The sequence below is a fragment of the Geotrypetes seraphini genome, chromosome 4 (assembly GCF_902459505.1).
Source record: "Geotrypetes seraphini chromosome 4, aGeoSer1.1, whole genome shotgun sequence".
In the NCBI taxonomy this organism is placed as follows: domain Eukaryota; kingdom Metazoa; phylum Chordata; class Amphibia; order Gymnophiona; family Dermophiidae; genus Geotrypetes; species Geotrypetes seraphini.
This window is the reverse complement of record NC_047087.1, coordinates 169,402,396-169,426,711: the sequence shown is the minus strand read 5'-3', so window position 1 is coordinate 169,426,711 and position 24,316 is coordinate 169,402,396. Positions and strand designations below refer to the sequence as shown.

At 45.5% G+C, this 24,316-nt stretch overlaps 1 protein-coding gene across 5 annotated transcripts in view; it reads right to left on the bottom strand.

Annotated features, from left to right (window-relative positions):
* The window catches only part of WDR59 (WD repeat domain 59), a 256,257-nt gene that overhangs the window by 195,682 nt on the left and 36,259 nt on the right, over positions 1-24,316 (bottom strand). For all 5 annotated transcript variants that reach the window (XM_033943868.1, XM_033943869.1, XM_033943871.1 and 2 more), the window contains exons 6-7: positions 19,602-19,639; positions 4,930-5,018 (exon numbers count right to left, since the gene is read on the bottom strand). In XM_033943868.1, coding sequence (XP_033799759.1) covers positions 4,930-5,018; positions 19,602-19,639 — 127 coding nt within the window. The remainder of the gene's footprint in view (positions 1-4,929; positions 5,019-19,601; positions 19,640-24,316) is intronic.

Here is a 24,316-nt window from a genome sequence, read left to right as displayed (position 1 = left end):
CCTTGGAGGATTGTCTGGAGGGTTTTCCCGAAAGTTGAGAAAGTATTCTGATGAGATCACGCCAAGGACCCATGCGTCCGACGTGACTTGTTCCCAGCGCGGGAAGAAGGCTCTGAGGCGTCCCCCGATGGGAAGGAGGCCTGGGGCTGTGGCGGAGGGGGCCAGCCCCCATCCGCTTATCCCGTCAAAAGGACGGGGATGGTTTGGCGGTCGCAGGTGGCAGGGACTTGGGCGGAGCCCGATGGTGAGCTTGCGGGCGTCTGGGTGGAGGCCGTGAGAAGGCAGGGGTAGACTTTTGAGGGTAGCGGCGAGGAGGGGCCCTGAACGTCCTGGACGCTGGCGGTTTTGGTTTTTGCAGAACGAGGGAGGCAAATGAGCGTTCGTGCTCCGAAAGGCATTTTGTAGCTGCCTCGAGAGTGTCATCAAACAGTTCTTTGCCCACGCAGGGGAGGTTAGCCAACCGGTCCTGTAAGTTGGGGTCCATGTCGACGAGGCGTAACCAGGCTAGGCGGCGCATGGCGATAGCGAAGGCTGCCACTCTGGAGGAAAGTTCGAAGCCATCATAGGCCATGTGAAATAAATGGAGGCGTAGGTTGGAGAAGACCTCCAGGAGAAGATTAAAGGCTCCTTGGCGTGAGGCCGGCAGGTCGGTCGCAAAGGCTCTCAATAGTCCAATGAGATGTTTCAAGTAGGACGTGAAGGTGAAAGTGTAACTTTGTACCCTAGAGGCCATCATAGAGTTCTGGTACAGTCTTCTGCCGAACTTGTCCAGGGTCCGACCCTCTCGCCCTGGGGGGACTGCCGCTGAGACCCGGGAGGGGTGAGCCTTTTTCAGGGAAGATTCTACCAACAGCGACTGGTGGGAGAGCTGTGGTTGCTCAAAACCTGGGTATGGTACTGTACGGTACTTGGACTCCATTTTGGAGGGGACAGCTGTTACCATATAGGGGGTCTCCAGATTCCTGAAGAAAGCCTGTTGGAGTACTGGATTGGGCGGTAAGCGAAGGGACTCTCTGGGCGGCGACGGTAAATCTAGTTCCGCCAGGTACTCTTTAGAGTATCTTGAGTCGGACTGGAGGTCTAAGTCCAGAGCGTGGCCCATGTCCTGGACAAAGCGAGTGAAGGAGGGGCGAGACGTTCCCGGGGCCCCGTGTGGGGACGGTGAACGAGACCTCCGTCGGGCGGTGAAGGACGGGGAGGCTTCCCTCGAGTATCGAGGTTCATGCTCTGACCCGCACTCCGAGACCGGAGAAACACTGTGGCAGTGTTCCGGGGTCGAGGACCTACGTCGTCTCGAGGAGCCCCTCTGAGACGATGCCGGGGTGCGGGGTACCGATCGATGTCGAATCGGTGACCTCGACCCAGACTCCCTCGGCGAAAGCCTGGGACCTCGTACCGGAGCCCCGGTCCGAGGGGGAGTTAGGAAGATGTGAGGGTTGGAGAGTGATAACTCAGTCACCTTCAGCGGTCCTGTACGGGGCGTCGGTGACCGGCCTCGTAGTGTGGGAGAACTCCGGGCCTTCTTAGAGGTACGGCGGTTTGAGGTTTCGGTTGTTTTAGCGCGACGCTTCGCCCCGCGGCGGTCCGGGGAGGGAGAGCGTCTCGGGCGCCTCGGGGAGGAATCCGAGGAGGATGGAATGCGGCGAAGCTAGCGCACTTTGCCCCGAGGGGGCTCGACGCGAGGCTCAGGCTGGTCCGGCGCACGCGAGGTCGAGGTCTGGGCCGGTTGTAGATGGGTAAGTGCAGCAGACAGCTCCGACGAGATCATCGCCCGGAGCAGGTCCTGGAAAACGGGCACGGACAGCATCGAGGGCATGTCCGATGCCTCGGTGCACTCCACCAGGGGCGACCTCGTATCAGAGTATTCCCGTGTGGTGGAGGCACGGCCCGAAGGCTTCGCTGGGGCTGAAAGCATGGGGTTTCCACCATGCGTCGCCAGTGTCCCCGAGGCTGGCTTCTTCGCTGGTGCGGAACCTGAAGAAGGAAGAGGAGACTTACCCGGGGCCGAGGCTTTTTGCTGTCCCGAGGTTTTCGGGGTCGAGTCTCGAGGTGGTGCCGAGGTATTCGGGGCCGAGGTCAAGGCCGGAGTCGAGGCCGGGGCCGACCTCGAGGCCGAGGTAGAGGGTTGGTCAGCGGTGAAAAGGTCCGCCATGCGGGCTTTTCTTCGACGAAGGGCCCGGTTCTGAAAAGTAGCGCACTGGGGGCAGGAGTCGGTTGGATGGGCGGCCCCCAGGCAGAGGATGCACCGGCGATGCGGGTCTGTGATGGAAAGAAGCCGCTCGCACCGGGTGCACTTTTTAAAGCCGGTCAAAGGCCGGGACATAGAAAAACGAAACTGGCCGAGGCCCAAGTAGCCACGCGGCCGCGGCGACCCGGAAGCCTCCGGGTCGGTCAAAATGAAGCAGGAACAGATAAAGAAATAAATAAAAAACGCGCACAGCGACTAAATCAATAAGATAAGAAAAAATTGCGGTGCTAGAAGGCAGTTGGGGCAGAGCCTAAAAATACACGTCTTCTAGGCTCAGCGGAAAAATTTGAACTGGAGACCACAAGGGGGAGATGCGCCCTCTAGTGGAGCAGGAAGGCACGCATGCGTGGAACAGCAGAGCAAACTTTAAATCTTCAATCAAGTTTGCTTGAAAAAGCTGTCCGCATCGGGGCTCTGTAGATGACGTCACCCACATGTGAGAATATCATGCCTGCTTGTCCTGGGATAAGCAGAGATATAGAAAGCATTGCTGGTGCAAACGCTGGCTTACCTGCCAGCACCCCAGAGGGGAGGCAAGAGAAAAGACCCTGGTCCCTGGAAAGTTCAAACGAAAACACTTGGGAGCTGGAGGAATAGCAGGCCCCCCACTAGAGAAGGACTTGAGGCCTTTGCCTAGACCTGAACCCCCAGGGAAGGACATGCAGACTCTGCCTGAGGAGGTAAGCCTGGTACAAAACTAGGACAAACTCTGCTAAGAATATAGAACTTTGCATGGAAACCATGCCCGATGACCCAGAGGAGGAAGGTCCAGAAGCTGCAAGAGACATGGGAAGATGAGAAGGCATGGATTCCCCAGGAACACCTGGCATCAAAATTGCCACTATTCCTGCATCCTGTGAGGAGAACTTCCTATCAGCAACTCCTCAGAAACTGAAGACACTTTTCTCCCTCAGAGCAGGCCTTCTGCAACTTGAAAGGGCATTTGCCTGAGGACTCCCACCTGGCCCCACAGTGCGAGCAGCGTTTTGCTGACTCCACGGGAGCAGACATCATTGTATAACAAAGCCACCACAAATTTCCTATCTCTCCCCCAAAACCACTGATACCTCAGCTGTGCTTTTCCCCAGCTCTGTGATGATCCCCTACAGGCCGACCACCCAAATAAACAGCAGGATTAATAAAGCTAGCTTTTTCCCCCCCAGTGGAAGAGGTTTTAAAGCTTAAGGCACTTGGAGGGAGAGGGAGAAATGGGAAAGGGTAAAGCTAGAAGGCAGAGGCTGAAACCACCAAACATGCATCCCAAAGGCCTATGCTAAGAGAGCTCAACCGGGAACCAGTTAATCAACTGGACCAGGAGTGGCCTATCCAGAATCCAGAGCCGATAGTCATGACCATCCACCTACTTAGAGATAGAAAATACTGAAGGGCTGTGGTCAGGTAGGACCTATATGTGGCAGCTCTTCTATCTCCACCTGCTGGTCGATGGACAAGACTATCCCAATGGTCTGGAATAGTGAAAAGGATGCTAAGGAATGACATCATAAAGAATGCATCTTTTATCTCCCCTGCTGTGATCTCTTTGGCTGGTCCTTTTAAGACACACTTAGGAAATGACCTATCTAGCCTTAAAAGTTCAATGTAAAAGTTGTGGAAAAAGATATGAACAAAGTTAAAAAAAAACAAAACACCACAGCTTGTTAAGAATTTGTTAACCTATACAAATATGGTTAACCTATACAATTTGTTAACCTATACAAGTATACAAAGCATAAATTGTATATATTTATGCTTTGAACTGCTTATATATCTTGTTTATTTTGGGAAATTTTAATGTTTATTATAATCCACAAATTATAAAATATTTTTAAATAAAAAAATTAAATATTTATCCACTACTACTACTACTAATTATTATTTCTATAGTGCTACTAGAAGTGCACAGTGCTATACACATATGCAGGTACCTGCTTCTTGTAGGCTCACAATCTACGTTTTTGTACTTGGGGCAATGAAGGGTTAAGCGACTTGCTCAAGGTCACAAGGAGCTGCAGTTGGAATCAAACCTAATTTGCCAGTATCAAAGCTTACTCACTAACCATTAGGCTATTGTCCCACCCCAGGATGTATGTGGTTATTAGAAAGTGGTGGTGTTGTCTAGAACGACAACTGTTCTTATTCTCTGGAGCACATTCCAACTAAAACATTTAAGACCCCTTTTATCAAGTTGCGCTAAAGGTTTTTAGCACAAGATGGTGCAGTAAATGCTCCGATGCTCATAGAATTCCTATGAGCATTGGAGCATTTACTTTGCCAGCCTGCACTAAAAAATACTCTAGCACAACTTGATATAAGGGGAGGGGGGGTTAATGCCCAAGCCATTTCTGAAAGCAGAACTTAACAACAGGAAACATATGGCCCTAATACTGTCTATAGGTAGCAGGAATGGTTATTACTGCCTTTAGAGCAGTGCTTCTAAAACCTCCCCCTTAGCCAGTCAGGTTTTCAGGATATCCACATAGAAGTGCATGAGACATTTGCTTTCACACACATTCATTAAGGATCTTGAAAACCCCACTAGCAGTCACTTTTAAACAAGTTTCAGCATCACTGCTCTTCAGCCTCCATAAGTCAGACTACAGAATAATGTCACAGCACATCATCTGTGAAGTAAGGGAAGTAGAAGGACAGAAAGAAGAAGAGAAAGATGTGGGAAGACTTACTCGCTTGTCCCAAATCCGGACATCTCCATCATGGCTTGTTGCTAAGCAGTTTGTGTTTTTCTTGTTCCATTTTACCTGGGAGGCTCCAGCTACACAGCAGTGGGAAAAAGAGTAACAGGTTTCTCCTGTTTATTAAAATCTGCCAGGATAAAGATACATTGCCCTGTCCAACCTGATGCCTCTTAAACCTGCACTTTAAATTGAAAACACTGTAGCCCCTGGGCTTACAGCCCTTTAAATAGTTTATCAGCAAAATTTGTAAAGACCCAAAGGGAATGTTATTTCTCCTTGTCAAAAAGTCATTGCAAATCTTGAGCTGAGTTTAGAAAGCCTAGCAGGAATTAAAATCAAATATCTGAAAGAGAAAGCCACCTCAAATATTCTCTTCTCTATAGCAGCTAGCTAAGGCCACATCACTACCATTAGGCTACAGCTTCCAAAGAGTTGGGATAATGAAGGCTTAAGGCAGGCTGTCCAAACAAGGCACACAATTACCTTTAAGTGTATGGGTATATTAAAGTGTTGCCTCACAATATATTATCACTTTGCCCTCCTTTTTCTGAATACAAACTCAGATGGTATATATTCTCTCTGGGTAAGGGACCCTCCCATTGTACTTAGGTTATAACACAATCTGACCACAGTTTGTAATAACACAGTGTGTAATAAAATCCAAAAATCTAAATCCAGAAAACTACTATGGATGAGAAATACAGGCTTCAGAATGTAAGACATGATAGAGAAATACCATAATTACTATGGTTAAGCCATGGACTATTATTTCAGGGAAAGATAGGTTGGATACATCTATGGATATATTTGAGAACTGAATGCATGAATTCCCACAGGACAAAAATCTGTGACTAGAATCAAAGTTGGGGAAGTTACTTTGTAAAAAAGTTACTACTGTCTTATTTAATGAAAGTAATGTGTTACTTTTACTTTTTAATGCTTGAATATAAACTGTTTCAACATTACATAAAATTCTAGCAACTGGAAATTCATCCAAAACATCTACTACTCCTACCGTGTTTCCACAAAAATGAGACCTACCCTGAAAATAAGCCCTAGTCACCGGCAGCAGCAGCAGTGCTTCCCCTTCCCCCCCGCCAACCCATCTCTCCCTCTCATCCGAACCGCAAGACAGAAAGAAATACCGCGTTGCTGATGAAGTCATCAGAGATGTGGCAGAAGAACGGCCCAGGCCGCAAAGCAGCCTGTCTAGATTGTTGCCGACGCTGCCGGTTTGTTATAAGGTATTTCTTTCTGTCTCACATTGGTTGGTGGGGGGGGGGGGGCAATGGTGAGGGGGCGAGGAGGGGTGCGTGGCGGGGGGGATAGAAAGATGCTACATGGGGGGAAGGGAGGGATAGAAGCTGCAAGGGATGGAAGGGAAGGATAGAAGCTGCAAGGATTGTGCTGCACAAGTGATGGGAGGGAGGGATAGAAAGATACTGAAAAAGGGGATGGGTGAAAGGGGAGGAAAGATGCTGCACAAGTGGGGGAAAGGAAATAGGAAGAATTGAGGAGGAAGGGAGAGATGATCATTTTACATGGAAAAAATATAAGACATCCCCGAAAATAAGACCTAGTGCCTTTTTTGGGCCCAAAATTAATATAAGACAGTGTCTTATTTTCAGGGAAACATGGTATTTATTATTTCTATAGTGCTGAAAGGCATACACAGCACTGTACATTTTAACAAACAATAGACAGTCCCTGCTCAGAAGAACTTACAATCTAATTTAGACAGGACATGTCAGGGTTGGGGAGATAATGGTAGAGGAAATGATACAGTGGATATAGGTATCTGACAGCAGTGAGTGGGAGATAAGAGCTGAAAGCAGATTCAAAAAAGTGGGCTTTTAGCATGGATTTGAATACTGCTAGGGATGGAGCACAATGTATTGATTCAGGCAGCCTGTTCCAGGCATACGGTGCCACAAGAAAGAAGGGACAGAGTCTGGAGTTGGCAATGGAAGAGAAGGGTACATATAAGAGGGGGCTTGCCCGATAAACGGAGATCACAAGAGTCAGCAAGAGGAGTTTAAACTGTATTCGGAAATGGACAGGGAACCAATGAAGTGACTTGAGGAGAGGGATAATGTGAGAATAGCGGCTCTCATGGAATATGAGTCGTGCAGCAGAAGAGGTGAGAGACGGGCGAGTGGGTGGCCTGAGATAAGTACATTGCAGTAGTCTAAACACAAAGTGATGAGAGCGTGGATAAGGGTTTTGGTAGCATGTTCAGCGAGAAGAGGATAGATATTGGTAATATTATAGAGGAGAAAGCGACAGGATTTGGCGGTTTGTTAGATCTGAGCAGAGGAGAGAGATGAGTCAAAGATCACCCCAAGGTTGCGAGCTGACGAGATAGGTAGGAGGATGGTGTTATCCACAGAAATAGAGAACGGTGAGAGGGGATAGGTGAGTTTAGGTGGTAAGATAAGGAGTTCAGCTTTAGCCATCTAAACAGAAAATGTTCAAGTCCTCAAAAATAGGGATCCAATACAGTTAGAAAGATATTTAAATAAAGAAAATAGCTAGCATATGAGCAGCGCAGCTATCTATGGCCCAAATTCACTAAGCAAACCGATCGGTTTGCGAGCCCTTTGCGACCAAATTTCCCTCCAACCCCATTCAGTAAAGCCTGTAGCGATCCTCCCTTGCAAATAAGCAAAACCCCATGCAAAATAGCCAAGCGATTGATTCACTAACAATTACTTGGCTATTTTGAATCGGGTTTTACTATTAGTAAACCAGATTACTGCAGACCTGTCGGTAACTGAGTTACCATCAGGTCTGCAGGTTTTTTGACAGGCCTGCCTGTCTTTTTTATTCATATTTTTCCATGGCAGATATTTTGCGTGTGTTACACACGCAAAATATCTGCCCCATAAAAAAAAAATAAATAAAAGACAGGCAGGTCTGTCAAAAAAAATGTACCCCCACACACAAACGCACCACCCCCCCCGACCGACATGGCCCTTGCCCTCCCTCCCTGCGACCGGGACGGCATGGCCCTCGCCCCCCTCCCGGCATGACCACCCACCCCTGGCACCAATAAGTTGGGAGCAGGAGGGGTGCTCAGTCACTCCTGCTCCTAGGTCTCCCACCCTCCCAGCACTGCCCACCCCCCCACCGAAAAGTAGGCCCAGCCCACCCACCCCGGCACCTTTAAAATATTTGGGAGCAGGAGGGGTGCCCAGTCTCTCCTGCTTCTTCTGACAAGAAGGCTCCCATCTTCAGGAGCAGGAGGGGTGCCCATACCCTCCTGCTCCTACGCCAATCTTGTGGAGCAGGAGGAAAATCCTTTTGCTCCCCGGGCCACCACTGCGCAATAGCGACCCTAGGCCCCCACCCAATCATCTGATGTACGGGGAGGGGCCTAAGGCACTGATTGGCTGAGGCACCTTAGGATCCTCCCAGGTTCCTCCCAGGGGACCTAAGGCTGCTATTGCACAGCGGTGGCCCAGGGAGCAGGAGCACTTTCCTCCTACTCCAGAAGATTGGCGTAGGAGCAGAAGGGTCCGGGCACCCCTCCTGCTCCCGAAGATGGGAGCTTTCTTGTCGGAAGGAGCAGGAGGGACCGGGCACCCCTCCTATTCCCAACTATTTTAAAGGTACCGGGGTGGGTGGGCTGGGCCTATTTATTTTTTTTTTGGGGGGGGGGGCCATGCTGGGAGGCCTAGGAGCAGGACGGACCGAGCACCCCTCCTGCTCCCAACTTTTTGTTGGGGGGGGGCCATGCCGGGAGGGGGGGCGAGGGCCATGCTGTGCCGATCTGAGGGAGGGATCGGGGCAGAACAGGGCAGGTAGGAGAGATAGGGGCCTGGGGGGGGGGGCCAGCAGGGCCGGTGTGTCGGGCCGGTGGGTGGGGCTAGTGTAGGCTCTCCTGCCTGCCCTGCCCCGATCTCTCTTGCCTACTCACTGCAGGGAACGGCGGCAGAGAGCAGGAGAGTCCGGCGAGCAGGCAAGAGAGATGGGGGCAGACAGGAGAGATCGGGGCTGAGCTCTGACAGCAGTGACAGGAGGCTACTTCTCCTGTCACTACTGTCAGGGTGTGCGCATGAGCGGGGATTGCTCTCTAGTGATCCTGGCCGTGAGTAGGGGGCGTGTTAACGATTGTCCCCATTTGCATGCAGGCCTTTAGTGAATTCATCGGCCGGCATACAAACAGAAACAGATTGCACACGGTTTGGAGGTTTAGTGAAAATAGGCCTATATTCAGTAGTCTTTGGTATGGCAGCACCAGGCAGAGCTTTCTTCTGGTGTCAATGCCAGCAAAGAAATAAAAACTTGTTCAATCAGAATGGTTAGAAACATAGAAACAGAAAAAAGCAGCAGAAAAGGGCTATAGCCCACCAAGTCTGCCCATTCCAAGTATCCCCTCCCCTGAATTTACTCCCTTAACGATCCCACGTGAGTATCCCATTTTCTCTTAAAATCCGTCACGCTGCTGGCCTTTTATCACCTGGAGTGGGAGTCTGTTCCAATGATCCACTACTCTTTCGGTGAAGAAGTACTTCCTGGAGTCGCCATGAAACTTCCCTCCCCTGATTTTCAGCGGATGCCCTCTGGTGGTCGAGGGTCCCATGAGCCAGAAGATATCATCTTCTGACTCGATGTGTCCCGTGATGTACTTATATGTTTCAATCATATCTCCCCGTTCTCTTCTTTCCTTAAGTGAGTACAGCCGCGGTCCTAACCAAGGTCTCACCATTTAGTACATAAGTTCTACGCGGGTTTCTCTTACCCAGATGCATTATCTTGCATTTTTTAGCATTGAAGCCTAGCTGCCAAGTAGTTGACCATTGTTCCAGCAACAGTAGGTCGTGTGTCATATTATCAGGTAATAAGCTTTTGCCTACTATGTTGCAAAGTTTGGCGTCGTCGGCAAACAGTGATACCCTTCCTCTAAGTCCTTGCGTCATATCTCTTATGAATAAGTTAAATAGAATCGGGCCCAGGACCGAGCCCTGCGGCACTCCACTGATCACGTCCGATGCTTCGGATGGGGTACCGTTCACCACCACCTTCTGAAGTCTACCGCTCAGCCAATCCCCAACCCATGTAGTTAGAGTGTCTCCTAATCCTATCGATTTCAGCTTGTTCAGTAATCTTCGATGAGGGACGCTATCAAATGCTTTACTGAAGTCCAAATATACCACGTCCAGTGACTCTCCGGCGTCCAGTTGTCTAGTAACCCAGTCAAAAAAGCTAATCAGATTAGATTGGCAGGATCTGCCCTGGGTGAATCATAGTGCTCCAGGTTTGAAGTGTCAGTTTGCCATTGGATGTGTTTCTATTTCCTCATATCAAGGCACTATCTTAAAGTTTAACACCTGATAATGCTTTAACTAAACAATGAAGGGGCAACTGCATTTATCATGTTTGTCTGTCATTCTGCATTTTCTTGGAGTTGTACTTTGTCCATCCATGCTGAAAAACACTTGAAGACAAATCCATTATACTTCAAAAATTAGTGCCTTGATGTGAGCGAACCGTTTACACTGCTTACTTACATGATTTATCATTTAGAAATAGGTCCAATATAGAAGCAATATCACTTCCATCACTGCAATCAACATTCTGAAAACAGAAGTAATAATCTTCATATCACTCACTACTGAATAAACCCAGTGCAGTTCATGCTGACAGCTTCACTCTTCATTGCTTTGAAAAGAAGTTCTTTGTATTTCTTCATTTCATCGCCTTCAATCCAATGAAGACAAAATCTTTGCAGTCAAGATAATGACCAAAATGTTCTTGCAGCTCATGTTGAAGTGCATGCACTAGTCAGATTTGTTTTCAACATAACCAAAGTGGGCAGCAAAAAGCCCAAACATTTATATTTAGTTCGTAGGATGTTTAGAGCAGCTACTAGTGGATTCATAACACAGCAGTCCTCACCCAGAAAAAATACTTCATGCTGTCTGGTTAAAATCAACGGTTGAGAAGTCATGTGATGTCAAGCCGCTGAGCGAACGTCAGCGGGGTGAGCTCCCACGCCTCCTCTCTGTTTCTGCATTTTTCACCTTCATTATCGGTACTATCACCTTTACCATCCTGCTGGGTGATATGCCCAGATCTTGTGGATGATCTGTGCTTTGAATTGTGAGCCTAATGACTTCTAGATTGCAGATCCGAGAGAGATCGGGTCTACACTGGGGATCCCAAGATGGCAGACGGCAAGCCCTCCTAACCACTTTTAGTCAGCTCGGCCTGGGTGGCTGAGGTGGTCAATGAAGTCAAAATAATATTGGAGGGCTCACTAACCACTACGCTGCAACCCATAGTAGACAAACTGTACATCGTGGACACAAGCTTTTCAAAAAATTCATCCAAATATCTTAACCCCTCCTCTTTTACCTCCAGAAGATTCACCTACCTTCAGATAACCTTCCCCCAAATTACCCACCTTAACACCTTCCAATTAAACAAATACCATAAATAGATTGTAACCTACCCTCTCTAACTGAATTCCATATGTATTTTTCATACAGTTCTTCACTGTCAGTTTAATTTCCATCCTATAAATTCACATAGAATTTTTCTTTTTTCAACCATCTTTATTTTCTCTTCTTTATTAATTTCCAGGTACTTTAGTTAGATTGTGAGCCTTCGGGACAGTAAGGGAATTTTTTAAGTACCTTCTCACTTCTCATTTATAATCTTAATGTATATTTTCTTCAAACCGCTTAGAACCTAACGGATGTAGCAGTATATATAAGAAATAAATTACATTACATTACATGCCTGGAGGCTTTGCACAGGGAGTTTTCCACTTACCAACAGCACTTATCCACACTGGAGGACCATGTGCAGACCATACAGCTCTCAAAGAGAATATTGATGACCTGGAAAACTGCTCTCGCCTGGGGAATTTGCAGCTGATTGGTCTCCCTGACATGGTTAAGGATGGTGAGCTTAATTCCTTTCTAGAATCCTGGATCACCCACTCATTGAATCTTCAGCCATCGCATGGGCCGCTCCACATTGAAAGAAGCCCAATGGGATTCCATTGCTCGCACATTTCTGTGACCTTTTGCAATAAGGATTTTTCATTTACTTTCATAGTCTCTTCCAACGTTGTTTTTATCCAAATACACAAATATTTTATTCCCTCTTCCTTCCAAATAAAAGAGAACTTTTCAAATAATCATTTTTGGCAATGAACATTTAGAGGAAGAACCTCCAATTTTTTCCAGTTTATTTTATAACCAGAAAATTTAACAAACCGATCAATCAACTCCAGTAAATGTGGGATGGAAGTTACAGGATTCCTCAAATGAAGCAAAATGTCATCTGCATATGCAAAGGCTTTATATTCCCGACCTGCATAAGGAATACCCTTAATCTCCTTTGCCTGCTGTATAGCCAATAACAAGGGTTCCAATACAATGTCAAAAAGCAAAGGAGAACAGACACCCTTGTCTAACTCCCCTCTCCAGACAAAAACGTTCCAAAAAATTATTATCTATAATAATAAAATGCTAGCCGCGCATGCGCACTCTTGCCGCGTGTTCCCTGATCTGTCGCGCTAGGCGAGAGTGCACATGCGCGCTTAGTACGTCACCACAGCCTCTCTGCTCTCCACCTCGCGCCGCTGCAGTAACGGTCCCACACTCGCGACTCGCCTTCGTTAGGAGCCAGCAAAGAAGAGCTCTCCCCAATCGGAAAAGCTGCCCGGACTCTTTCCTCCTCCTCTTTCCTTCCTCCCTGTGCGAGTTTGAGGTCATCAGTTTCCTGCTACTGCCGCCGCTGATACCTCTGTTGTGTGCGCACTTTGCAGCCTCCGCCACTAGCATTTCCGCCACCGACAGGGATCTTGAACTTTTTCAGTGTTTGCAGGGCTGGAGCCCCCCTCCGACTGTGCACGCCGAATCTGGTCATACAGGCTTGGTGAGAGGCAGCGGAGGGGGCCGCAGCTTAACTCGGGCAAGTCTTGCTTCTTCACTCTGCCCGCCCTCCCTTCAATTAAATCAGGCTGCTTTTAGCTTGCCATGGGGACCTTCACTTTGTCACAACTTCCTGTTGTCATGTGGACAGGATATTTAAGAGGAAAAGTCCCAAACTGACGACTGTGGGCTAGGGAGAGGAAGAAGGAGGTAGAGAGAAATGCCGAATCTGCAAGGTACAAGGAAGGGAATAGGTGAAGGGAAGAAAATAGAGAGACTAGACTGGACAGACAGGGGAGGGCTGCAAGGAATAAGAAATCAAGTTTCAAGTATTTACAATGCATCCATCACATAGGATTTCTACTCGATGTATCATTCAGTGTCCCAGTGGTCCAGAGCAGGAGGGAAAAGGAAGGGAGGCCTACTGCAGTACAGGGTAGGTAAAAGGAAGGGAGAATGGACAGGGGGAGCAGGCAAGGGGTGATGGTGGACAGCCAAGGAAAAAGAAAGACAGAAAGCGCAAAGGAGAGACAGAGAGAGAAAGAATTAAAGACAGACACACACACACATATATTCTAGCACCCGTTAATGTAACGGGCTATAAAACTAATTTATATATAATCTGGCAGAAGGAATGAAACCCCTTCCATTTGTCATGGTGGGGGAGAGTGCAAACAGTTAAGATGATGATACTGCCTGTTGTTTGTTACCAAATGGGTAAGTTGCCAGTGTTTTTTCAGGGGTCTTTTTACAAAAAAATAAATAGCATTCTTATCAAATTTATTTGGTTGGGTAAAACTACTAGAATTGTCTTAGTATCTTTACAAAAACCAATTGCGGCGGGTGGGGTAAATTTTCCAAATTTTTATAGGTACCATCAAGCCTATATAATGCGCCAAGGTATATACTGGATCCTCCCTGAGCTCATGGGACAATCTCCCAGATTGGTTATATTTAGAATGGAAAATTATGTCCCCAATGCGACTTTCTCATGTATTGAGTGTCAAATTACCAAGATATACTAAGGACAATTTAATCTTATTTGACACTTGGAAAACATTGAATGTATTTGATAAATTAACAGATGTTCCAGTAGAAAAATCTACATAGCAATCCTTATGGCAGTTCTGGGATCTTTTGGCAGCATTGGATGCAGGCAGGAATTCGTACATTGGATGATGTTTTATCTAATGGAAAACTGCTGGATTTTTCACGACTGCAAGAATTATTTGGTATTTCAAAATCTCAAAACTATAAGTGGTTGCAGTTGAAGCAGGCCATTCAGAAAGGGTTCCCTGATTGGCGAAACTTGAAAACTCATTATAGCTAGCAAGTCCTATGCTTCCAAACGGATTTTTTAGGGCATCAGGCCACTAGATGGTATAAATTAATATCTGAATTTTTAAATAAAAAAACATAAAATTGTCTAAGAGATTTGGAGCACTGAGATCAAGCAGTATATTTCTGCATCTCGACGGCCACAAATTTGGTCTTGGAGGATGAAATGTACAGCATCAGCATCTATGAGACAAACTTGTTTTTTCTGTTACATAGATCTTTTTGGACCCCTGTTAGACTACATAGGTTAGATAGTTCTAAATCTAATAGATGCTGGCATTGTCATTTAGACATAGGGATGTTGGATCATCTGTTTTTTAATTGTCCATTGATACTTGGTTTTTGGAAATCGATTTGGGGACAGATTAATGCAGTACTAGAGTCATCATTTCCATTAACGTATGAGACAGTTATATGTGGAACGATATTACATATAAGACCCTCTATAGATCATTATAAGTGTCGTCTTTTTATGATTATGACTGGGGTGGCAATGAAGATAATCACGCAGAATTGGAAAAATGCTGATCTTAACTTCTCTTTTTGGTGGACAAACTTATGTTCCACATATAGGAATGAGAAAATAAATGCAGAATTGGTAGGACATAGTAGTATATTTAAATTGATTTGGGTCCCATTGACATCGTATATTGCATCAGGTTAGATAGTTTTGAATATTATATTGGTATTTGGTAATTCTATGCACATCCAGGATGGGTGGGAGGGGGGGGGTAAAATGTTTGTTATCTATGTTATTTAAGAATTGGAAGGGGATGGGTAAAAATAATTCTGTTTGTATACTTGTAATCTATATGTGCTTTTACTGTTTTATTGTTTGTTTATAAATTGATGTTTTGCACTGTTAAGTGATTTTAAAACTTAATAAAATATTTTTAAAAAAGAAAGAGGCCCAATAGGCATGCCAGGTTCAAGGACTCTAACAGTCATCTTTAAGCTACTTAACTCAGTACATAAGAAGGACATTCTAAGGGCCATACGAGCCTCTAGTCCACTTACCTATGAGAACTCTAAGGTCCTCTGCTTTCAGGATTACTCGGCTGTTCTTTAAACCAAATGTAAGGAATTTACTCCTACCTGTTTGATACTCTTTCGGAAGAAAATCCAGTTCGTGCTACTATACCCTGCACGACTCCAGGTGCAACATGAAGGGAGACCAGAGATTCTTTACCTCTCTTATTTCTTTATTGAGTCACCATCATGATATTCCTATCCTATTGGGGGGTGCATGATAAATTGTTTCTTGGTAAATGTTATGTATTGGGGAAGAAATGTATTTTGAATCATTGTCTGTCTGAGGACCCACCTTCCATCTGGTATTGGAGAAATAAAACTGCATGAACTGATGGGGTGGGAGGCTAGAATGGCTTCTCATTCTCATTGGAAAAGTCATGATTTTGTCAAGGTTTGAATTCCATATTTGCACATTTTGGCTCCAAAAACTCGCAGTCGAATCTTGAATAGTCTTCCATTGTATGCACACCTACCTGAGGTGGTTTAGTTCTGCATCTAGGGAGAGGGATGTGTGTGTTTGTGTGTGTGGGGGGGGGGGGAGAAAGTACCCAAAAACACTATAAATTTAATCTCCTTCTGCTGGTGAGAGGGAAGCAAAATTTTTGATGTGTTTGCGGGAAAGGGTACAGGGGGTGGACAGCAGAGTTGAGAGATATATAACCCTGTGATGTCTTGGGAAACTGGATCCTTAGGCTCTCCTGTTTGTTTTCTTGCTGTTAATTCAATTTGTTGTATTATTTGGTTTAGATGGTGCTTTGCCCTTCTCACACCAGGGCTCCGACATGCAGATACATAAGAACATAAGAACATAAGAAGTTGCCACCACTGGGTCAGACCATTGGTCCATCGCGCCCAGCGGTCCGCTCTCGCGGCGGCCCGTCAGGTCCACGACCTGTAATGTGGTTCCTGTCCGTTTCTGTAACCTACCTCTTCTTTTTTATCTGTAACCCTCAATCCCCTTTTCTTTTAGGAACTTGTCTAAACCTTCCTTGAAACCCTGCAATGTGCTCTGGGCTATCACAACCATGTGTTCACCACCCTCTGGGTAAAAGAGAAACTCCTAGCATTTGTTCTAAACCTGTCCCCTCTCAATTTTTCCGAGTGACCCCTTGTGTTAGTGGTTCCCCACAGTCTGAAAAATCTGTCCCTGTCCACTTTCTCTATGCCCCTCAGGATTTTGAAGGTTTCTATCATGTCTCCTCTAAGTCTCCACTTTTCCAGGAAGAAGAGCCCCAGCATCTTCAACCTGTCAGCATACAAATAGTTTTCCATACCTTTTATCAATTTAGTTGCTCTCCTCTGGACCCCCTCGAGTACTGCCATGTCCTTCTTGAGGTACGGCGACCAGTATTGGACACAGTACTCCAGATGTGGGCGCACCATTGCACGATACAGCGGCATGATGACTTCCTTCGTCCTGGTCGAGATACCCTTTTTAATGATACCCAACATTCTGTTCGCTTTCTTTGAGGCCATTGCGCACTGAGTTGATGCTTTCAATGTTGTGTCCACCATCACCCCCAGGTCTCTTTCAAGGTTGCTTACCCCTAGCAGTGATCCCCCCATTTTGTAGCTGAACATCGGGTTCTTCTTCCCTACATGCATGACCTTACATTTCTCTATATTAAAACTCATTTGCCATTTTTTTGCCCACTCTTCCAGTCTTGTTAGGTCTCTTTGCAGGACCTCACGGTCTTCCGCGTTTCTAACCCTGCTGCAAAGCTTGGTGTCATCAGCAAATTTGATAACCTCACATGTCGTCCCCGTCTCCAGGTCGTTGATGAATATATTGACCAGGATTGGTCCCAGCACCGACCCCTGTGGAACTCCACTCGTGACACATTGCCAGTCTGAGTAATGGCCCTTTACTCCAACCCTCTGCTTCCTGCCTGCCAGCCAGTGTTTGATCCATCGGTGGATATCCCCCTGCACCCCGTGGCTCCACAGCTTCTTAAGTAGTCTTTCGTGAGGTACCTTATCGAAGGCTTTTTGGAAGTCAAGGTAAATGATGTCTATGGATTCCCCTTTATCCACCTGGTTGTTTATTCCCTCAAAGAAATACAGTAAGTTCGTGAGGCACGATCTTCCCTTGCAGAAGCCATGCTGGCTCGCCTTCAGTTGTCCATTGCCTTCTATGTATTCGCAGATTGCGTCCTTGATTAGTGCTTCCATCATCTTTCCCGGGACCGAGGTCAAGCTCACCGGCCTATAGTTTCCCGGGTCACCCCTTGATCCCTTCTTAAAGATGGGCGTGACATTGGCTATTTTCCAGTCTTCTGGGATCTCCCCAGTTTTTAAGGATAGGTTACATATTTGGCTTAGTGTATCTGCTATTTCGTTTCTCAGTTCTTTTAATACCCTTGGGTGGATGCCGTCCGGACCTGGTGATTTGTCGCTCTTTAGTCTGTCTATCTTTCTGAGAACATCCTCTTTGTTTACCTCTAGTTGGACTAGCTTCTCATCAGGGTTTCCGTTTATGTGCTCCTCAGGTTCTGGGATGTTGGATGTGTCCTCTCTCGTGAAGACTGACGAGAAGAACTTGTTTAACCTGTCAGCTATCTCTTTTTCTTCCTTTACTACTCCCTTCCTGTCTCCATCGTCTAACGGTCCCACTTCCTCCTTGGCTGGTTGTTTCCCCTTCACATACCTGAAGAATGGTTTGAAGTTTCTTGCTTCCCCCGCCAGCCTCTCCTCATATTCTCTTTTTGCTTTCCTAACCTCTCGGTGACAGTCCTTTTGGTGCCTTTTGTGTTCCTTCTGGTTGTCCTTTGTTTGGTCCTTTTTCCATTTTTTAAATGATGTTTTCTTGTCTCTTATCGCCTTTTTCACCGCATTTGTTATCCACGCCGGGTTTTTGGTTCGATTTTTTTTGCACCCTTTCCTGAACCTGGGGACAAACAGGTTTTGTGCTTCGTGCACCGTGCCCTTAAGTAGGGCCCAGGTACCCTCTACGGCCTCCATCTTCCTTGAGCTGTTGCTGAGTTTCTTTCTCACCATTTTCCTCATGGCCTCGTAATTTCCTTTTCTAAAGTTAAATGCTGTTGTTGTAGTTCTTTTCACCTTTGATGCTCCCATTTCTATCTTGCACTGGATCATGCTGTGATCGCTATTTCCTAATGGTTTTAGTACTACCACGTCCTTTGCTGGTCCCCCTAGCCCATTGAGTATTAGGTCAAGAGTGGCATCTCCCCGTGTTGGTTCCTTGACCAGCTGCTCCATGAAACAGTCCCTCACCACCTCCAGGAATTTTGTTTCTCTCGTGCAATTTGAGTGTCCAGTTTTCCAGTCTATCCCAGGGTAGTTGAAGTCACCCATCACCACCACACTTCCGCTTTTGCATACCTGCCTCAATTCAGCTTCCAGGTCCTAGTCGTTTGCTTCCAGTTGTCCTGGTGGGCGGTAGTAGAGCCCCAATTTTATGTCTGCTCCCTTTCTTCCTGTCAGCTTAACCCATAACGATTCCAAGCCGTCCGCCCTTACTGTTGTTTCCATCCTGGTTGAAGGAATGGAGTCCTTTATATATAGCGCTATTCCTCCACCCTTCTTATGTGTCCTGTCCCTCCTATAGAGTTTGTACCCTGGTAGGACCACATCCCATTTATTGTCCTCGGACCACCATGTCTCTGTGACTCCAATTAAGTCTAGGTCCTCCTTGCTGGCTATAACTTCTAGCTCCCCCATTTTGGTTTTTAGGCTCCTAGCATTTGTGTATAGGCAAGTTAAGTCCCTGTTGTTTACCTTTTCTGCTTGTTTTCCTCGTGGATTGGTGCTCCTGCCTACCCCTTCATACCTCAAGTCTGTTTCTGTGTTATCCTGATATATGCTTCATTTCAATTGTTGACTGTTAGAAGGGAAGGGGGGATGGGTTGGGAGGATTTGTATATGGATGCTGTGCTATTACAGTATATCTTTCTTGTTTGTTGGATTCTTGCATCGTCATAAATAAAATTGTTTAAACATAATTTTGTAAAAGCAAATCGCTAAAACACTAGGACCTTACCTCCTTCCTGTTCATAATATAAAACAAACAAGTTTTGGTACTTAGTAACAATGAATTCAGACAATAAAGCACTTACAAGTTGTTTCCAACAAAAGATATGAGTTAGAGATCTTAGCCTACATAATACAATTAATCAAAAAGTTGGAAAAAAAAATAATAATACACAGAACTCTTAAGCCATATTTGAAACTAAAGAAAAACCTTAAAACCCCAATGGCCATCAAGTAAGGTTTTAGACTTTTCTGTTCACTCCAGTCATCCACTGTGGGATAGCTTTTAAAGAAGGAATAAAAGGCTTGAGTTAGTTTAAGCATCTCCCTGCAACTATTTGAGAGTTTGACTGGTTCTTGTGCTGCAACTCAAAGCGTAATCAAGCACCACTCCAAACCATAACTACTCACCCACAGCAGACAATGAGACAGTTGGTTTCCTTGTGTCTCTAAAATAAAGAATACATATAAAGATCATTCCTTATAAAACTCCCCAATGAACAAAGGTAAACTGCTTGAGTTTTCACAATTGCAAAATAAATTTGTTTTAAATAAATCACAATATTTCATATGGTTGCAATTGAAGCAGGCCATTCAGGTGAGGTTCCCTGAATGGAAAAATCTTAATAATTATCATAGTATGGAATTTTTATGTTTTCAGATAGATTCCATGGGTCACCAGGCCGCAATGTGGTATAAATTGATATCTGGATTTGTAAATTAAAAAAAAAATAGTCTAAGAGACATTTGGAGCATTGAGATTAAGCATCAGATTAGTGCATCTCAATGGCATCTCAATGGCCACAACTTTGGTCTTGGAGGTTAAGGTGTACAGTATCAGCATCTATGAGACAAACATGGTTTTTTCTTTTACATAGAGCCTTTTGGATCCCTGTTCGTTTACATAGAATTGATAGCTCTAAGTCTAATAGATGCTGGCACTGTCATCTAGAAGCGGGGACATTAGATCATCTTTTATTTTATTGTCCATTCATATTATTATTTTGGAAATCAATTTGGCCTCAAATAAATAGGATGTTGGAAAATCCGGTAGCCTTGACATATGATACAATTTTATTTGGTACTGCAATGAGAACTCGGAGTCAAATCTCGTCAAATAATAACAAACTTTTATTTATATTGACTGGAGTAGCAGTTCAACAAATAACATACAATTGGAAGAATTATGACAGATTAAATTACAACTTTTGGTGGAATTCAGTTTGCCATATATATAAGATGGAGCGTACATTTGCAACACAAAAAGGATATATTGATAAGTTTAAGAAGATTTGGGGACCATTAACAGATTTTTGCAATGATTGATTTAATTTTTCCCATAATAAGATACTTGATAAAGGGGGGGGATAGGTTTATTCTCTTTATCACAAAATATAAATAAATTATCATAATATTTGTTATATTGTTTGCAACTATCAAAATAAGGGGAGGGAAAGGGATTATAATTGAACTAATGTTTAAGCCCGTTACACTAACGGGTGCTAGAATAGATGTCTGTATGTCTGGGGTTTTTTTTTTAAATTTGTCTCTCTCTCTCCCTGGACGCTGTCTGTCTGTCATTCTTTGTATCTGTGTCTCTCCCAGGTCTCCTGTCTGTGCGTCTTTCTTTCTGTCTGTCTCCCTGGCCCCCCTGCTTGCCAAAGCAGCCCCTTTTCCCTCTCCCCCTGTTGTGCAATGCCTGCCTGCTTCGTGGCCTCCCTTCTGTTCCTCCCCCCCCGATTGCTGTTTGCCCCCAGCACACCCCTCCCCCCAAAGCAGCCCCCTTTCCCTCTCCCCCTGGCCCCTGGTTGTGCCATGCCTGCCTGCTCCATGGCCCCCTTCTGTTCCCCCCCATGATTGCTGTCTGCCCCCAGCACAACTCTCCCCCCAAAGCAGCCCCTTTTCCCTCTCCCCCTGGCCCCTGGTTGTGCCATGCCTGCCTGCTCCATGGCCCCCTTCTGTTCCCCCCCATGATTGCTGTCTGCCCCCAGCACAACTCTCCCCCACCAAGCAGCCCCCTTTCCTCCTGTTGTGCAATGCCTGCCTGCTCCGTGGCCCCCGTCTATTCCTCCCATGATTGCTGTGTGCCCCCAGCACAACCATCCCCCAAAGCAGCCCCCTTTTTCTCTCCCCCTGTTGTGCAATGCCTGCCTGCTTCGTAGCCCCCCATCTGTTCCTCCCCCCCGATTGCTGTCTGCCCCCAGCACACCCCTCCCCCCCAAAGTCGCCCTCTTTCCTGTCTGCTCCATAGCCCTTCTTTTTCGCTTCCCCTCCCATTCTTACCCTCACTCCATCCATGCACGGTTGCTGCCGCCACTGCCGCTCCTGTTCAAAGCGGCCTGCTTAGGTTCGCGGCCGGCTGTAGCGAACCTCGCAGGCCGCTCTCCATATGGTAGCATGTTCCCTCTGACGCGATCGTGTCAGAGGGAACGTGCTCCATGTGGAGAGCGGCCTGCAAGGTTCGCTACAGCTGGCTGCAAACCTCAGCAGGGCACTTCAAACAGGAGTGGCAGCGGTTGGTACGGGAGGGGGGACTCATGGACGTGTTCCCTACCGGACACTGCCGCCGCCAGCGCTGCTCCGCACCCCCTTCATCTTGCCCTCTGGAGCGCCAAGCCGGCGCATGCGCATAAGCCGCCGGCCACAGACGGACACAGCACTTGTCAGCTACCCACATCCTCTTAAGTGCGCATGGGGGAGGAAGAGAGAGAGTGAGCTTCGGGCGGCCAGCAGCCGCCGCGGCCGACATCCGCCTCGGGCCACTGCGGCCGACATCCACCTCAGCGGGGGGAGGGGGGAGGAAGAAGACTGTAAGCCGCGCATGCGCACTTCCTAGCTACAGCTCACGGAAAACGGACGCACGCATAGGAACTGCGCATGCGCGGCTTACCGTTTTATTATATTAGATAATAGTTGATAGAATTATTAAATATTATATGATGTCTAAAATTATAGTAAGGACTATATAATGATATGTTGTATTTACAGTAAGTTATGGAAATATCAAGTGTATACTTAATGCAATTGTATGAATTTTTATGATACACTTGTTGTTATATGAAAAATGAATTAAAAAAAAAAAAATAAATAAAATAAAACTCCCCAAAAATGTTTCACTACACACTTTTTGGTTCCAGGAACAGCTAATAAAACTGCTATTAGGCAATAAGCATTGCTACAGCAGCCAAGATTTCTGTCTAGATATTAAGTGACATTGCTAATGATATCATAATCCGGCTGATGCAGAACTTCTGTGATATGTCAGCTGTCTGGTCCTATAAAACCTTGCGTATTTCTAGCTAGTCTTCACTTAACAGAGCAGTTGCTTCTGGAAAAGAAGAAACCCAGAAGAATAAGAACATAAGGAATAGTTCCCAAGTTCTTTTGAATTAGCACACAAAGATCACTACAAGACAAGCATAGGAATCTTGACTACAATCATTCTCTCCCAGCTTCTTTCCTCCTGACCAAGAACACAATTCTGTGATGACTGTAGGAAGCATCAACTATTTTAATTGGCAACATCATGTCTGATGAAAAAATAATGAGTACTGGTCAATAATGACATTTAAATGCCTGGTCTGTGAACCTGACAAGTGCTTAAAGTGGAAATATAATCTTCAGTGATATGAAAAGTTAGAGTTACCATATGGCTCCAGAAAAAAGAAGATGGATTGAGATATCCAGGTTTTACTTCCACTGAAAGCAATGGAAGTAAAACCCATATGTCTCAATCTGTCCTCCTTTTTCTGGTGCTCAATTGTGAGAAATGAAAATACTAGTATATTTTCTAATGATGTTAATTGTTGCAAGATAATACAAAGGTGTGGACACATTAAAGAATAGGTGTGCCGATCAGCTCTAAGATAAGTGGCTTTTTTGCTTCTATCTTTCATTTGTTATTTGTGAAGCACAGTTTTTGATTCAATTGCTCACTTTTGTAAGAAGGTTTTTGCCTACGAGGTTACCGCTTTACCACCTTTAAGATCCACTTTTGTGGAGGTGGGAGGGCCTTGTCTGAGGCGTTTTTCCTTCTTTTAGAGTGATAAAGAATTGATACTGGTTTCATAGAGCTTCTGCAGTATATTTATATTACTACAACATCTCATGACCACATTTGTCTTTGATTGGAAGTGTTGTTCATACATTCATATATACACATTAAAGAATATGACACTTACATATAATACATCTAATCAAGTATGATAAAGAAGAAGCAGAGAAACTACAAACTAAAGACACTAATGGAGGCTACAACACAAATTCCAGCAGAGGGAATTTGTCTAACACTACGAGTATATATATGTAAGAAACATTGTTGAATCAAAGAAGGGAGGGGTAGGTATTCCTGGGATAAGTATTTGTTACTGTATGAACACAAAGCCTACAGTCAAGTGAATTAGAGGTATCAGCATAAATAACCATAAGGGCTATTCTTTAAAAAGCTGATCTGAGCATGTCACATGAGGGGCGAGCGTGAGAGGGGAGGAGTTAAGTGTCCAAATATGGGAAACTGTAAATATGGTCAGGGGTCTAAACAATAATGGTAATGGGAGAAGTAATTAGGGCGGAGAGACAAAAATATGTGTAAAAGAGTCTGATAAGTTGTGAACTGTCTTTGCTCTATTCAATGAGCGGACAGGCAGGAGGGACTAATAAAAATATGGACTAACTATATAGTGTGTGGTCATGTAAACTTCTGTGTGCCTACCTTGCCAATTTTTATGCAGCTTGGACACTATTTTTGGCCAAAAAGCAAATAAATTGCATTACTTTACCCAAAGTCTTTTAAAAGTCTCTCTCTACCAAGGGAAGCGCTTTTCTCACACTATGAAAGTCCACCAAACCTCCTGATTTCCCCTATTATTACATATATGTCACACTGAATGGTTTCTGATCTTTAAACAAAATGTAATATTAGACAAGGGAAACAGACAAAACATATAACACAGAAATAAGGCCACTACTGAGCAGACTTGCAAGGTCTATGTTTGTATATGGCCTTTTGGATGAAGATGGGTGGGGAGGGTGTAGATGGGCTGGAGTGAGCTTTGATGGAGACTTCAGTAGTTGGAACTCAAGCACAGTACCGGGTAGAGCTTTGGATTCTTGCCCAGAAATAGCTA